At 34.8% G+C, this 17,162-nt stretch overlaps 1 protein-coding gene across 7 annotated transcripts in view; it reads left to right on the top strand.

The window, feature by feature from the left end:
• LOC129943174 (STE20-like serine/threonine-protein kinase) overlaps positions 1–17,162 on the top strand; it is an 86,081-nt gene that overhangs the window by 48,422 nt on the left and 20,497 nt on the right. For all 7 annotated transcript variants that reach the window (XM_056052446.1, XM_056052444.1, XM_056052442.1 and 4 more), the window contains exons 2-3: positions 11,448–11,632; positions 11,706–11,905. In XM_056052446.1, coding sequence (XP_055908421.1) covers positions 11,472–11,632; positions 11,706–11,905 — 361 coding nt within the window. In that variant the 5' untranslated portion in view covers positions 11,448–11,471. The remainder of the gene's footprint in view (positions 1–11,447; positions 11,633–11,705; positions 11,906–17,162) is intronic.

Below are 17,162 nucleotides of genomic sequence, written 5' to 3'. Positions count from 1 at the left end.
CAAATAAGCAAGTTTTTAGCAAAATTGTGAAGAAATTTGAAGACCCTGGATTGGCTCATCGTTTCGCTTGTACAACTGATATCCACTAAATATCACTTTTGTGAGTGAAAGTGTTGTTGAAGAATCGACTGTGTCGATTCCTCATCGTTCTTAGGAATTAGGACCGTCTTACGGCACTTTATGTAGTATTTCGCATTTGGATCTACACCTATGTACATCCATTTGAAGTCCAGCTCACACAACAACTAACCATTCACAACGTGTCGTAGATACGTCGAATGGGTGCTTGAACAACAGGTACAGGCATTGGAAGGCGATTTTTTAAACATAATTTTAGTCAGCGACGAAGCACATTTCTCACTCAATATGTCAATAAACAAAGTTGCCGTATTTGAGGTTTTGAGCATTCTCAAGTAATTCAAGAAAGGGGATTACATATACAAAACGTTGGTGTGATCTTCGGTCCAGAGGTGTGATGGACCTTTTTTATTAGGTGGTGCAACAGTCCGTAGAGAACGGACCATTGATTAGACCTTACTTCTTCAAAAACGACAACGGAACGTTTGTGACCTTCAATTCGGAATGTTATGGTCATATGATAACCGTTTTTGCCTACTATTGACTTCGGGAATATTTGGTTTCAAGAAGACCATATTGGTGCCACATGCCACACAGCTCGAGCGAATATGGCTATATTGAAAGAGACATTTCCTGGCCGCGTAATTTCTCGTCATGGCGATATCAACTGGCCACCAAATTCATGCGATTTGACACCGCTGGACTTTTTTTTGTTAGGCTACGCCAAAGACCATGTTTATGCAGATATACCTTTAACTTTTGAGCACTTAAAAACCAACCTTCGTCAAGTTATGGGTGAGACACCGCCATATTCAAAACCCTTCGAAATTATGTCATTTAACATACTTATAAATTTAAAAAGAAAGTTGGATTTGAATGGCCAAATGCATCTTTCATAAACATGCATCTTGCATAATATTAACTTGGGTGAACGTTAATTTATACATACAATAATATTAATCTACGTTTATTAAACAAAAGTACGGCAAAAACTTTCATTATAAATAATAACTAAAAAATTTTCGTCTACATTTTAGTAGGTATTATTTCTTACTTCAGTTTCTATCCACATCTTCTCTGACAAATTCAATTAGTCTTATATAGCTTCCTTGAACTTTCTTAACGCGTGCCTCGTCAAATGTTTCTTGTCTTGGCTAATTTTCATAAAACAATGTGATGTATATTTAAAATTCTGATAATAAAAATTAAAAAAAAAACCTTGAACAACAAGCTTTTCAAAAATAGTTTATGTACAATATGTATTTTATCGTATATTTTATTTTCAAGCGAATAATGCGGTGTTTAAAGTTCAAAAGAAACAAGAAACATTTTTTCGTATTTGTTTATCTTGGCTGGCTACCTCTTTCCTCCTTCGTCTTCGTATAGACTTTCATTACGTTACGTCATAAAATATAAACAAACATTGCATACAAATCTTCTTTTATTTAAAAATAATGTCAAATATTGTTTAAAAAATTAAATGTATATTAGACAATTTAAAATATTATTTCCTTCGAACTAATAAAATTAAAAAAGGAAAGAAAAGCCGGCTAAACAAAAACTATATGATGTTTCAAAATATACACATTTTATCTCTAATTCTGATTAACACCATCAAAAATGACCTACATTACATATTTTCTGCTACAAAGGGGAAAGAAATACATAATAATTAGAAGGAATATTTATCCGGAATAGAAAAAAGTATATGAAAATTTTAACTCAGTAAATTCTCAGTTCAGCGTACTTTCAAAAACAGCCGGCAAAAATATATAAATTATTCTCTGAAACGCCTAAGTTAAAACATATGCTATGCATGTACCAATCTAACATACAAGAACGAACGAGATAGCTAGGTGTGTTTTCACTCGAAAACCCAGTGGTTTCTTCTGTTTTATTTTTCAAAATACAAAAAATAAAAACAACGAGTTTTTGGATTTATTCCAGGTTATTTTTGTATGCGTTTTTCTTCTTAATTTTTGTTTTTTAGATAAAAAACAAATTATAAAACTACTATGTACGATTATGTATGGGAATAGGGGTTTTTTCTTCTTTCCTTAATCGCATATTAAAAATAATACGTTGAAAACATTTTTCATAGATCAATTTATTAGCGTGACACATGTGAGCTTAAAAAGAAATGATGCGTTAAACACATATTCAAATACAAATTAAAATAAAAAAAGCTGTAGACATTAGAAACATTCTTAACTCCCTGATGAAAAATAAAATCGACTTTTTAAACAATAATTTTTTTGTAAGATCAACGGGACAACTCCAATTCGAATCATGCCTTTAAATTTTTGTATCTTATCCGTTTTTTAAATATGCCCCATAAAATACTTAAAGACAACTAAGAATGGGTTTATTTTAAAACTAAGTTAAAACACAAAATATTCCTAAACCTAAATAAATATTATGATAGTTTTGCTAAGTAACAATCTCTGTCTTCTAAATTCAGTTTAAATCATTTTGGTATACTGCCTAGTTTCTGAAAATTGTCATCAGTTATCAGTTTTTGTTTTCTCTTTATGAATTTTTAAACAAACCTTGAATTCAATACGTTTTGAAGTACATTTGTAATGCTGATTTCGAATCCGAACTTTGATTTTAACTATCTGTTAAAATTTTTAAAAATACCTGTTTTAAACACCATATTTATATTTTTGCAATTTTAATTCAAAAACTTGATGTTAAAGTCTTGTTTAGGACAGAGTTGTATGAAATACTTTAAATTGTAGATTTGTCTTGGAATAAAAAGTAATTCATGGATTTAGAGAACTTCAAAATGCCTTAAGGAGCATAATTATGTATGCTTTCAAGAATATTCTTAACCTTGCTGAAATCAAAGAGGTTTAAGTTCATAAAGGCTGATTTTGTAGATATTATCTTTTTAGCAACACTGGTTTAAACAGCTGTCGCACGTTTCGTGTTTTGTTTTACTGTCAAACATCTTGTACCGTACTTTTTTGCCGATATGCAAGTGAAATTCAAAGTGACAAACTTTTAAGTTGCAAATAAACACGCTGAATGATAAATTTTTGAAGCACGTGAAAAGAGAAGGCAGTCCGACGAAAATTGATCACACTTGTATAATTTACACATAACCCCAATTTCTCAAAAAAGTCAAATTAAAAGCAAATATATTAATCTGACTTTGAGCATTATATGATAAAAATTTGTTGCTAACCAGGATATCGACCTCGCTTTAAAATATCGTGTTTTTAACGCAGCCTTCAACAAATGTATGAGTTATGGTGCCTAGGTTCACATACAAAGAAGTCACTTCAAAAAAGTATGAGACGCTTCACAAAGCAACTCCTACGTCGGTTTCGTGGAATACATGCAGGATTTAATAAAGATACCGGCACACATTAACTTTAAAGTTGTGAATATCAAAATGGGAGCGAAGAATAGAGTTCGCCAAAGCATTCCACATTCTCGAAGTGTGGTTTAAAAAAGTATCTCTATACTTCACAGTAAGCCCGATATCGAGCTCAAAGGTAAACTGATGAGCATTCTATCGCCCTATCTTTTCCGGTCCTTTTTTTATATTCAAGCTTTAGACGGATGAAGGCTCTGTAAATTACAGCCAGATCAGGAGAGGTGACAAATTTATTGCACCGTGCGTCGGCGAAATCCTAAGCACCTAGCAGCATTTATGGCAATGCCGAATATTAGATCATTTTATAAAAAGTGATCTGTGATACACATACCGAGTACTGGAAGTTGATTAGAGTCTTGGATGTAAGTGCCGCTCATGGATAGCGACATTGAGAATCGGTTACGCTCAACCGACAGGAGACAGTATTGAGTTTTTGAAGCATTGAATTCTACACGGTTAATAATTACCAATTGGACAATTCTGTCGAGAGCATGAGCTTATCCATACGATGCCGTTAAAGTTCACCATTGAAAAGACATGGATGTAAATCTAGAAAAGATTATGAAAAGCTGAGGTTCATGTCGTGAACGAAACAGTTTAATGGATTAGAAGTGAAAGACAAGAAATCATTTATGAATATAATTAAGAGAGCCGGAGACAAAGCAAAGCCGTGTGGAACACCAACATTTACTTAGTGAGTTTCAGATTTAAAACCATCCATTACAACTTGGTTAGAAAGTTAGTTTCTAATCCAACGAAGAAGATATTGATCAATGCCAAAAGCACGCATTTTCGATTAGAGAGCTTGGTGCCAAACTCTATTAAATGCTTTTAAAATATTGAGTGCAATAATCTTTCACTGTTTGGTGAAATAAAACATTAGATGACCTATTGCAACGAAAGCTATACTGTTGGTCAATAAGAAGCTTTCGTTCGTTGAGATTTTTCTTAAGCTGATATTCAATCAGCGTTTCCATGAACTGGGAAAATAGGGACTTGAGTGCTATTGGACGAAAGTGAATAGCAGGAAAGAGACCAGTAGAGTAGGAAATATGGAAAAACTTACGCAGTGGAAACTTCTAACCCACGAAATTGATTCACTGATGATATTTGTTTTAAATAGTGAATATGATCACACATTTGACATCACCTAAAATGCTGAAATGTTTTGGTTTTCTCCGACAAGGCAAGAAGTTTTGTACACCTTCTGGTCTGTCTGTTCTAAAAACGATAGACGTTCGATCTTTTATTTAGACATTTGCTAATCTTGAACACCGCCACAATATCACATGCATATAATTGATTTATCGATTTTTTTTTACAAAATATTTTATATTATTCTAGTTGCATTCCTCCGCTTAAAAAATTCAACCGCAAAACCCGTAACTTCTAGGAAGGCTCATCAGTTAACCCTTAAGCCCAATTTCTTCCGTACTCTTACAGTACAGGGGTTCTTTCTTTAGTCGCACTACAAGAATGTGGAACGCTTTATCAAAATTTCCCAATCAACAAGTTGCAGACATTCAAAACTTATCCTGTCCTTTCCTCCTAATTACTCGCACTATGTTTAATCATTATAAAGGTATTTATAACGTTTTGAGTGAGCCCACAATAGTAAAGAAAAAAGTGGCTTATACTGATAACTTTCCACCCCGTCTGTCGATTTGTCTAGCTTACATAGTTTTTGGGTTTTCGTGTTTTGTTTTTAAAAAATGTGTGAGTTGAATTATTTAAAAATACATTTTGAATTACCAACAATATTTTGTAGTACCCGAGCCATGATGGTTAGTGCGTTGGACTGTCATGCCAGAGGTGTTGGGTTCGATCCCTGTCTATGCCATCTAAAGTTTTTTCACTGGTACTGCCTCTTGCGAGGAATTGACAAATTCTCCAAGAGTAATTCTTATCATGGAAAGTGTTTTCTCAAGTTAGCCGTTCGGATTCGGCTTAAAACTGTAGGTCCCCTTCCATCGCTGGCAACGTTACTCGCACACAGGGATAGTTGAAAGTTTTAAGTCTCTAGGCCCTAGTTCTCAATGGACTCCCAATTTATTTATTTTTAACAATATTTTGCATATTATGAAATAGTTTAGTTACAAAATCAAAAAGATTTTTTGCTGAAAACAATAATTGCTGTGAGATAAAAATAGTTCGAAGCCAATATTTTTAAATTTTGAAAAGATATTTGAGTCGAAAGCAATTTTTTACCAAGTTCTATTATTGTTTACTTAGGATTTAAAACAATATTGCTTATCAAATAAAATTAGCTTGAAGCCATAATCTCAAACTTTTGCAAAGATAGTTAAGTCGATTTTCAATTTTTACCAACTTTAAGTAATGTTTTGTTTAGGTTTAAATTATTTGTAAAGAAAACTGTCAATTTAATTTTTCTCTAAAGCTATCTAGCTTTTCGTCATTACATTATAAAAGTCTCTAGCGTTATTGGTTCGTGAGATATTTAGGGTTAACCGAAATTTTAACCTTTTTTTTAAATTGCTATGGTAAAAAAACCACCCACCCAATTTGTTTGAGAGTCCTTTCTGCATCTTTTTACATTTTTATCTTTATAACAAAATTTATTTGAAGTCGCTATCTCTACTGGTTCTTGAGCAATGGACGACGAAAAAAATGTCCGAACTTAATTTATTTCCACTCTAATGAGATTGAAACGTCGAAAATGTCAAAAAATTACAAATCAGACCAATTACAAAAACTTGCTATGAGTGTTAAAAAACAATCACCATAAATATTTGGAAAAATATGCAAAGTATCTTTAAAAATAGTTTGATTGCACTTTCAAGTTTTAGACTTTATTTCATGGCGTCCTTCAAACAATGGAGTTCGGTTCTTTCTCCCCTATCCTGCGATTTTTGTTCCTTGTACTGATATTTTAAAGACCTAAGGATTAAAAACATGACATGTTTTCTTCGTCTTGTGAATTTCAAAGTGTGAAGAACATATTCTGTTTTGATTAATTACATAAACCGGGTATATAATTAGCAGCTACCTTCGCCAAATTTTAGATACAATAATAACCCTATTGGACGCAACTATAAATCAAAGCAATGTTTCCAGATTTTGGCTTTGCTTTACCATAACTAACGTCTGCAAACCCTGACTCGTGTAATTTTATACTTTTTACATATAACAATATTACTCAATTCATTAAATTTTCACTAAAAATAAACAAAACTAAAGCTATACCACATTCCAAAAGCCAGACCTCCCACAGGCCATCTATTAGATAGAAAATCAAATTAAGATGTTATTAATTGGCCACATTTGTTGCTTATTGCTCTCTAAAATTTTGGCACGCGACGCGCCGTCGAAAAACTACTTTATATACATAAATCATACTCGTATACCCCCAGAACCATGTTATACAATAATTATTTTTTGTTTTTGAAAATTTGTGTTTTGAAAATTGTTTCTTTTTATTTTAAATAATTTCAAAAATATGTTACACAAATTAGAATACATGCATTTTTAACTCTTTTAAATTATAAATAATAAAAATAATTGTTTCCAAATCTTATTCAAACGAAAAATTCAAAATACGCGAAACAATTCAATTATTTTTTTCTCAATTAAATTTTGCTGTTGATGTTTTTTTTTTGTTTTTGTTGTCTTGGTTTTGATTCAATTTCTCACGTGTAGTTTGTTCATTAGCGAAGGTTATTCAAAAGAGCAAGGTGGAGGTGATTATGTCCACTACCCAACGATTTCCCTATGATTTTTCTAACCATCACTTGATGGCAATGGCAACTGCCCATAAATTTTGATACATTCAACCATAAACCTAAATAAACTTACGCAGTGCCAAGACTTGCGAAGCTTTTCTACATTTTAAATGCCAATGAACGACAACGACGACGAGCGACGACAATGGAAATGTGGTGAAGGGGGAGACCGCTTCCTTTACAAAAGAAAACAAATATATTCTAAATGCATCCGCATTGAAATTTTTAAAATAAACAACAAGGTTGTGTCGCACGCTTTTGCTTATGATAAAAATTATATTGTTCATCTTTTCAATTCAATTATTTTAGTGAAAATAAAATCTTATTTCATTTATACTTGAAATTTTTTTAGAAAAAGAAATTCTTGGGAATCGATACTAAAGGGCATTTTCGAAATTCTACTCTTTGAAAGCTGTAACTTGATATATGCTCCGTTTGGTTTGCCCATTTAATTTTGAGGAGACTTACTTCTAAACAACGTTTGCAGCTGGTGCACATTTATTACCAAAATATTGGGTTATTGAAAAACTTAGTTACCGTATTATTTTACTTCTAAGACGATTGACGCCTTAAAAGGGAATATTCAGAGCGGGCGTTAATACTTACATACGGATCAAATTGTAGTCGAAAGTGGCTATTTCGTGTGAAATTCAAGCCTGTGTCCTCACCTACTTAAGGTTGCAATACAGTCCTGTGGTGCCCACGCAAGCTGTTCTCTGAACTTCCTTTAGCTTATCAATATTATAGGCTTTGCTAAGAGCAGGCCACCACACAATCGAACCATATGTCCATATAATCAACTTCGACTGAAGTCCCCACTTTTTGCCGAAAGTTTTGCTGCAGGCTTAGAATGCAACACAGGCCTTCTTAACCCGTACTTCAATATTCAGTTTCCAGTTTAGTTTAGGGTCGAGTATATCTCCCAAATATTTTGCACTGGAAGACAATGATAAGATTTGACCGTTGAGTCGAGGTAGCGTGAAGGGCGGTACTTTAGTTTTGGGCAACAGTTCAATTTTACTTTGGTTAACTACTAGTCCACAACTCGTGGCCCAGTTGCTAACTTTCTTCAAAGCTGACTCCGTGATTTCACTAATCACAGAGGTGTACTTTCCTGACACCAATAGCACCAAATCATCCGCGTAGGCTACCGCCTTCACTCCACATCTCTCTAATTTAACGAGAATTGTATCCATGACCAGAAGCCATAGAAGAGGCGAAAGAACATCACCCTGGGGTGTTCCCCTACTCACGTGTTTTGTTGCGATTGTATTGCCTAGAGAGGGTCGAATCTTCTGACCACTGAACATGGAAATAATCCATTCTCGAATGAAGGCTTCTACACCGAACTTAACGAGCGATTCTTCTATGGATTCGTTAAGGACGTTGTTAAAAGCACCTTCTATGTCTAAGAAGGTATGGTAAACAAGAATGCGCTCCAAGGTTTTAAGCACAAAAGATGTCTGAAATCGTTCGCGGATTCGTGACCTCGCCTACCCACTTTCGGGATAAAAACTACTTTGATCTGTCTCCACGACATGGGCACATGTTTGAGAATGAGGCATCCTTTGAAAATTTGTTCCAGCCATAGAGCTGCCCTATCATGAAACTTTTGAAGCATAACTGGCACTATGCCATCCATGCCTATTGATTTATATGGAGAAAAAGTATTGATGGCCCACAAAATATTTTCTCTGGTTATAACGGAATTGTCTTCCTATACTGCGCTGTCCTGTCGGCGTGGTTTCGAAGACTTAATGATCCGAAGCATTGGTTTCCGTGACGTAAGCCAGCCATCTCAGCCGTTGCGCTTTTATCCTTCCGGCTAAGTCTACGTATTCTTTGCATACGGGAACGTAGACCAAAAACTTTTGTCTCGAAACGACCCAAGGTAAAAGGACCACTTCTGCACCGTATAGTAGGACGTGGATGATGAGGGTCTAATATAGCGACACTTTGTTTGCTAAAGAGAGGTCTTTACTACTCAATTGCTTTCTAAGCCCAAAGAAACAGCAGTTAGCAAGAGTAATTCTTTGTTTGATCTCAGCTGATGTTGTTTTCTGATTCATAGCGGAGCCTAAATTGACAAAGTCCTTAACTACCTCAAAGTTACGTCTGTCGATGGTGACGTTTTGACCGAGACTTGTGTGTTGTTGGCCCTTTTTGATGACAGCATGTCATCAGCATTTTTCCTCATGTGCCCTCATTAACCGTTAAACTTATTTTTGCCGCCTCTGCCTCAATACTCACAAAAGCCCCTTTGAGATCACGCTGAGTTATTCCGATTTTTTCAATATCATCAGCATATGCCATCAGTAATTGGACACACTCTTCAAAAATGTTTCCTCTTGTGCTGAAGCTCTTCACTATTTTTTCAAGGCCGATTTTAAAGAAACCGCCTGACAGAGCATTACTTTGTCTTAAACCTTTTTTTCCTGCACGAACTAGGAAGGCAAAACTAGACGTGGCTCTATACAGCTCGTCCCTTTAGATATTAACATATGCGGTCTTGAAATCGGTGAAGAGATTGGTGGTTGCCGATTTGATGTTCTTGGGTTTTTTTTAAATTATCTGTCGTAATGTGAATATTTGAGGGACTGTGGACTTTCCTGTTCTAATACCATACCGATAAGAACCTGTCATGTTGTTGAAGATGGGCTTTAGACGTTAACATATTATGGTATTATGGTAGATTGATTCCTCTATAGTTTGTGCATTTTAGAGGGTTTCCTTTTTATCAGTATGGCGCAAACAATACTAAGGTTCCATTCATTGGGCATGCTTCCTTACAGATAAGTTGGTGCATGCTCCTAACCAAATTATGTCCAGCTGCTTTGAAGAGCTCGGCATTCAAGCCATCTGCTCCGGCGTCTTTGTTAAACTTCAGCTTAGATAAAAAAAAAGTCAGAAAGATTGGATTGTTGGTTGGATCATGATTGAATGGATCAGCGGAATAGCACAACCTTGTTTATGTAAAATGAAGCTAAGCGAAGTTAACGATATTTTATTAAAACAATACTTTAAAAAAAAGCTTTCAAAGTGTTTCTCTTCCTACAAGAAAATAGGCAACTTTGAAATAAAACCAAATAAAATTTCTCTGAAATGTAGCTAATACTTAAAATTAATTTGCTTTACCGTTGAATTTAGAATTATAAATCAAATATGGGCCTAGTTAGACTTGATCGACAGAACCGAGGTGTTAGCCATGTGCATATTCGGCCCTGCTACACATTCTCCAGATTGAGACGATTTGAACTTCGAATGACAAATGATGGCCATATTCCTAAATGGAATATTTTGCTACAAATTTCGTTCGATAATTGTGGTAAATATTGTATTGCAGTTCCTGTGGCGTTATGGTTAGTGCGTAAGACTGTTTAGCCAGTGGTCTTGGGTTTCACACCCTGCCTGAGCCATCGAAAGTTCTTTTCACGGGTACTGCCTATAGCGAGGAATTGACAAATTCACCAAGAGTAACTCTTATGATGAAAAGTGGTTTCCCAAATTAGCCGTTCAGATAAGGCTTAAAAATGTAGGCCAGTCCATCCCTGACAACATTACTCGCAAACAGGAATGGTTGAGAATTTTAAGTCACTAGGGCCTAGTTCTCTACGGATTGTTGCGCCACCTAAATTAATATGTTTCTGGTAGATATTGTAAATAAACCTAAATTCCATGATTAATTTCACTTTTTTGAAACCATTTTGCCTTAATTTTCCGTTGACTTTTCTCTCAAGGATGACTATCTCGGAAAGGCGTTAATCCATACAAAATCGAAGAAACACAAAACCCTTTAATTTTTAATATTTAATGATCTGATTCACCGAACCGGAGTGCAAAACTGATGATTTTCTATTGAATGTCCTTGAATACTTTGCTTACGAAAGCAATATCCCTACTGACTGAAATAAAGCAAGGAAATTCATTGCTTGTTCTTGACCTATTTAACTTTTTCCAACTTTTTAGCGTTTGGTTTCTTTTTTTTTTTATTTTCAACCAAATACTTTTCTTTATTCGAAATGTTCAAAACAAATGTTGAAATCTAAAAAAGTCAGCGTTTTTGTTGGCTTGTTGAATATTCTCGTACCCTACCTGCACAATAATACTATACCAACATTTGAAATGTTTTGATTTATAAATCCGTTGTAGCATTATAAATGCCGAAGAGCAAATAAATAGACCATGACATTTGTAACATTTTGTTCTTTTATTTAATTTTTGTTTGTGTTTTCTTCTATTTTCAGAATAAATAATAATTGCTTCCCAAAATGGTGATAGGTGATACAGATGGTGCTGCGGTACCGGAAGGCGTCAATACATTGGCGCATCCCTCCGGCATTCCGCAAGACAAAATTGACAATATAATGAGTGGCATAAGTAATACAGGTGCTGTTAAAATGAATAATCACAGAAAGAAATTGCGACAAAGGTAATTTTACACATTCTCATAATCTTATAGAAAGTAAAAATATTTATATATTTTCTTTTTGAAATTCTTTCAGATTTGATATAATTAAAAAACTTGGCCAAGGTACATATGGAAAAGTTCAGTTGGGTATTAATAAAGAAACTGGACAAGAAGTTGCAATTAAGACAATAAAAAAATGTAAAATAGAAGCCGAAGCTGATCTTGTACGTATTCGTAGGGAAGTTCAAATTATGAGCTCGGTACAGCATCCAAATATTATACACATTTATGAAGGTAAGTTTTTTCATAAGAATTTTAATGAGTTAAGTTGTTAGAACACTAAACATCAAAAAACACATTTAATCTTCGATTTCTACAGATTTTAAAACATAATAAAAGTAACTTTTTCTTACTAAATTGACAAATTAATTGGCCTCCAACCAAAAAAAATTTAAGAGACTAGTTAACTTACTTACTTACTTAAGGTGGCGCTACAGTCCTGTGTGAACTAGGGCCTCTAGAGACTAGTTAAACTAAAGTTGAAGCCTGAAAAATAATATAAAAAAAAACTCCAAAACGAAAAATCTTATTCTCTCTTCAGTAGACAAATGAAAGCCACTAAAATGAACAGCCTTAAAGAATTCTCTAACCAATATCTGGAATAAGACAAATAGACTTAATGGTTAATTTATAGCTCATTCCATTTAGTGCCTTAAAACTGACTTAAGATCACTCCTAAACCTATCAGAAATCAGTACACACTTGGAGGTTTTTGGTCACAATTATTCCATGGACATACATTTTCATAACAATCTCTAATCTTTAGTTCCAGACGCCAAAGCATCTTTCCACCGTGTTACGAGAAGCTGTATGACATATATTGTATCTTATTTCAGCATTCGTTCGAGGATTCAAAACGGGGGTGAAGAAGAAATTAGTAGAAGGGTATACACCATTCCCAAGCAGACGACCATTGAACTCCCCATCATCAAATCTTTAATTAATTCAGCTTTCCCTAAAAATTCGTGAGTCATGAGTGCTGCCTCTCCAGCGGCAAACAATGTCATTAATTTTAAGGGATGCGTCCCATAATACTTGCGTATTCAGCGAATAGTACCCTTTTCTGTTTAAATAGTACTACCCTGATGGGGCAATTTTAATGAACAAATGTCTTTTGGGAGCTAATGCTCTTGCTACTTGCTTACAAATTTGGCAAAGCGTTAGTTGGCTAAATCTGTAGATGTCCCCAATATCTTTTGCCATTACTTGGATATCTATGGGGATGTGGCTTCCTCTATTGGTGCTGCTGAGGTCCGAACGGATAATTCCAATTATGATATTCTCTTTCGAAAATCTATTTTTTTTTTTAATTCTTCGGTTCTTAGGATCATTGCGTTAAACCTTATTTTATAAAAGTTCCGCCTTCTCGGAGTTGTTAAAACCCGATTTAAATTATTAAAATCATTAATAAATGAACTAAACTGGAAAGGCATGATTGTTTTCTTTTTAATTTCAATAATGGAGGGAAATCAAATTGACATTTACGAAATAATAATAACAATAATTTCTTTATGTAGGCTCTATTCAACCTCAAAACGAGTTTTACTTATTATAGGACTATGCAACCTTGCACAAGTTTTATAAATATTATTTTTGCAATTAGAGGCATTATAGACATTACATAACTTTATGTAGGCTCTAACAGCGTTTAGGACCGCTAATGTTTAAAAATCTACAGATAACTGCAAAAATGGTCCCAGCTTTATTTAAGTATGTAATAAAGTCTTGGATTCATATAAATATCCATATAATACCACAATATTGGAAAACAATCTCAGTCATTCCCGTCGCCAAACCAAACAAAGAAATCAACACAGACTTTGGTTACCGATCAATCTCACTTTTACCTTGAATCGCAAAGGTCGCAGGTACAAATAATAGCGAAACGTCTTCTTTGGTTTACTCATACCAGAAAACTAATTGCTCCCAACCAAATACAACCTTTAAACCTACAGGAGCTAACCAAAATGCATAACACCATATTGGCAGCTAGATTTCATATGCTGTGTCAGCAATACAACATGTCTCAAATCTAACACTTGGTTTTAAGAAAGTATTTGTAGTGTCCGATCCGTGGGGTGATGGTTGGTGCCTTAGACTTTCATGTCACAGGTCTTGAGTCCAACCCCTGCATGTGCCTTCTAAAGTTTTTTTTCGCGAGTACTGCCTCTTGTGAGGGTTAACAAATCCTCCAGGAGTAATTCTTGTGATGAAATGTGCTTTCCCAAATTTACCGTTCGGATTCAGCTTAAAACTGTAGGTCCCCTCCATCTCTGACAACGTTATTCGCACACAGAAATGGTTGAGAGTTGTAAGTCACTAGGCCCTAGTTCTCAAGGGACTGTTGCGCCACCTTATTTATTTTTATTTTATAGAATAGGAGTACACCTACAAATCAATAAATTAAACCTAGGTCAAGTTGGTTGAGGTCCTCCCCCCACCTGATTGCGCTACCTGAGTCGTGCTCTTCTTCTACTGCGCCGTCCCTCGGGATTTTATTGAAGACCTTCCGAGCTGGAGCGTTAATGTTAATTCGCTCTACATGACCCATCCATTTAAGTCTTTGGACTTTTATTCTTTTATCCAGGTCAGAGTCGCTGAATAGCCCGTACAGTTCGTTGCTGTATCTTCTCCTCCACTTTCAATCTATGCATACTGGTCCAAGGCTTAGCACCATAATTGAGAACCAGAACGATGTGTGTCTTATATATAGATGCCCGAGAGAGGACTTTACTACTCAATTGCTTCATAAGTCCAAAAAAGCAGAGATTTTCAAGAGTTATTCTTCGTTTGATTTTGTCGTTGTCTGAATTTATAGAGTTGTCTATATAGCCCATAACTAGCTCAAAGTTATAGCTGACCATGGTGAGGTTTTGGCCAAGACGTCATCTTTCAATTTCCTTCTTCTAAGCCCTCATTGACTACTTCTCGGCTTCCCTCGCAATGCTTTGATCTTCCAATTACTTCAATATAATCGGCATAAAGGGATGGTGTTTATCGATTTGAATTCCTATGTTTTTGCTATGTGCACTTCCGAGCTTAACCGCAACAACGATACGAAAAATTCAAAAAAAAAGTGCCTCATAACTGCAAACAATAAATTGTCAGCTCATCAATTTTGTTTGGGTTTCAAGGGTTTCGGACGTCAATTGTCCCCATTGGTAGGTATTTTAAAAGTCAAAACTCAATACTACACACGTAAATAGAATGGGTTTTAGCTTATCTAACTTATGTAGAATATGTGAAAACTAAGTGTCTTTCTCTGTGAATGAGCAAAATTAGCTACAACTACTTTTTCGATGACACCGTAGCAGCTCGTTTTTTTTTTAATTTTATTTTATCAAGATTTTAAAACTATCTTAAAGCTAGACAAAAATTCTTAAAAAAACTAGCGTCTTAAAAAATTATATCTTACTGGTCCTATGCGGGTGCTCTTAGTCAATCTATTATCTTTTAACTACTGCCTTTCGGCTTAAGAACAAGTTTATTGCTAAATAACGAGAACTTAATCTTAATCCAAGAAAATTTATAAAAAAAACTTGGTGTCTTTATCATTGTTTTTTATTTTATATAAAACTTAAAACTAAATGAAAAAAAGTAAACCGAAACCCATTATACTTAAATTGTAATAAATTTAATTAAATTATAATACTTAAGCTACTTAAAACTAACCAAAACCAATAATAGTACTTAAAATTACTTAAAACTACTTAAAAACTAGAACAGCCACAGTGCCACCCTGACTGAACCTAACCTAATCCTTAAACCTATGTAAGCCGGCCAAGACCAAACTCGCTAGACAATTTTAAATGACATTCTCAATTTGAAGCCACCAAAACTGGTTCTCCTGCCTCACCCTATTTCTTCGGACCCTATCGGAAACAGTCCTACTAAACCGAAAGCACTCGGGTCCCTGCTGTCAAGAAGAAGAAATTTGATTTTCAACTTCCAGACATCGCAATGTTGCTGAATCTTACCGAATGCTGAATCTTAGGAGTGGCTTGATAAGCTCAATTTTTGGGGCCGTTCTGTATGCAATTTGGTCGTCGGCGTAAGCTTTTTCCTGATTTAGACTTGCTATCAGATCACTGGTGGAAATGCTGAATAATATCGATTTAACCGCTCCCTGTTGAAGACTATTTTTAATATCAAAGTTTGTGGTAGATGTTACATTGCCAACTTTGACAATAAACCGTCTGCCATGAAGCATGTCATATACACAGTGGTTTACTTATGCCGAGTCTGTTTAACTTAAGATACAGACCCTCTAACCATAGCTTCTCCAAGTCAACCAGACAAGCACCAGTACATTGCCTTTAAGATTTGTTCCAATGGATATTAGCTTAGACGCAGCATGAATAGTGTCATGTCCCGCCTTAAAGCCGAACTGATCATCCCGAATTATTTTGTTGTTTTCAGCCCACTTGGACAGAGCTCTATTTATAACTCTCTCGAATTCCTTACTGATACTTGGCAGAAGACTTATCGACCGGAGATTCGCCGGATTGGATGAGGCAAAATTCACTTTAATTAAGGAATACGTCCAACCAAATTTTTTTCTACGGCCTCAATAAAATCGAAATACCCAAATCCTGGGGAAAACAATTGATCCATTCGAGTGCCGTGCGGAATAAAAAAGTTTTTAGGCAAATTTGTATGTCTCTGACAGTATTCCTTGACATCCCCTGCACATATCATCAGTTCCTTATATCAATGCCAATAAATGACTCAATCTAAAATTTAAATGAAATCTTTTGCTTCTGGTAACTAACGGTACTTTGAACGTATGCAACAACTAAAATTACATAACTTTGAAAAAATATTAATGTTTACTACCATGTTTCAGTTGCTCCCAATTCACATCATATTTTGTATGATTTTTATGAAGCCCACTTTTCCTTCTCACAAGATTCTTTTGCACCAGATCGAGCCTATTTTGAGTAGTTACCGAATTTTTCATTAGGTCCTTTCTTACCCGATTGCATTTCTTCAACAGCCATTGAAACCAAATTTTCTCAACTTAATAATAACCTCGCTCCAGGCCCTGATAGCATTCCTACCATTTTCCTAAAAAAAATGTTACTCTTCTCTACAACTACTCTATCTAAAATGTTTCATTTGTCCTTATCTCATGGAACATTTCCTAAAATATGGAATATATCGTTTATAATTCCAATTCACGAAAGGGGAGAAGATAAACTTTGCTAAGCTTTCTCATATCCCAAAGATTTTTTAAGCATTTTATATGAACTTCTCAATTTCTTCGTTGCAGATCTCTAATCAGCCAAGAACAACAAGGCTTCTTAAAAATTAGATCTACCACCAAAAACCTTGTAGAGTTCGTTGATATGGTCTCTACTCTTAGTCTTCAAATTCTCCTCGTTGGGATTTGAACCTCTTTTCGTGAATTGGATCACTTTTAACCTTCAAATCGTGAATATTAGTCTGATTTAGATCCGCTCGTTTCAATCCTATTCTAGCCACTTCTGGT

Source organism: Eupeodes corollae, chromosome 1, assembly GCF_945859685.1.
Source record: "Eupeodes corollae chromosome 1, idEupCoro1.1, whole genome shotgun sequence".
Classification (NCBI taxonomy): domain Eukaryota; kingdom Metazoa; phylum Arthropoda; class Insecta; order Diptera; family Syrphidae; genus Eupeodes; species Eupeodes corollae.
The sequence above is the reverse complement of the archived record's forward strand: the minus strand, read 5'-3'. Positions and strand labels throughout refer to the sequence as shown.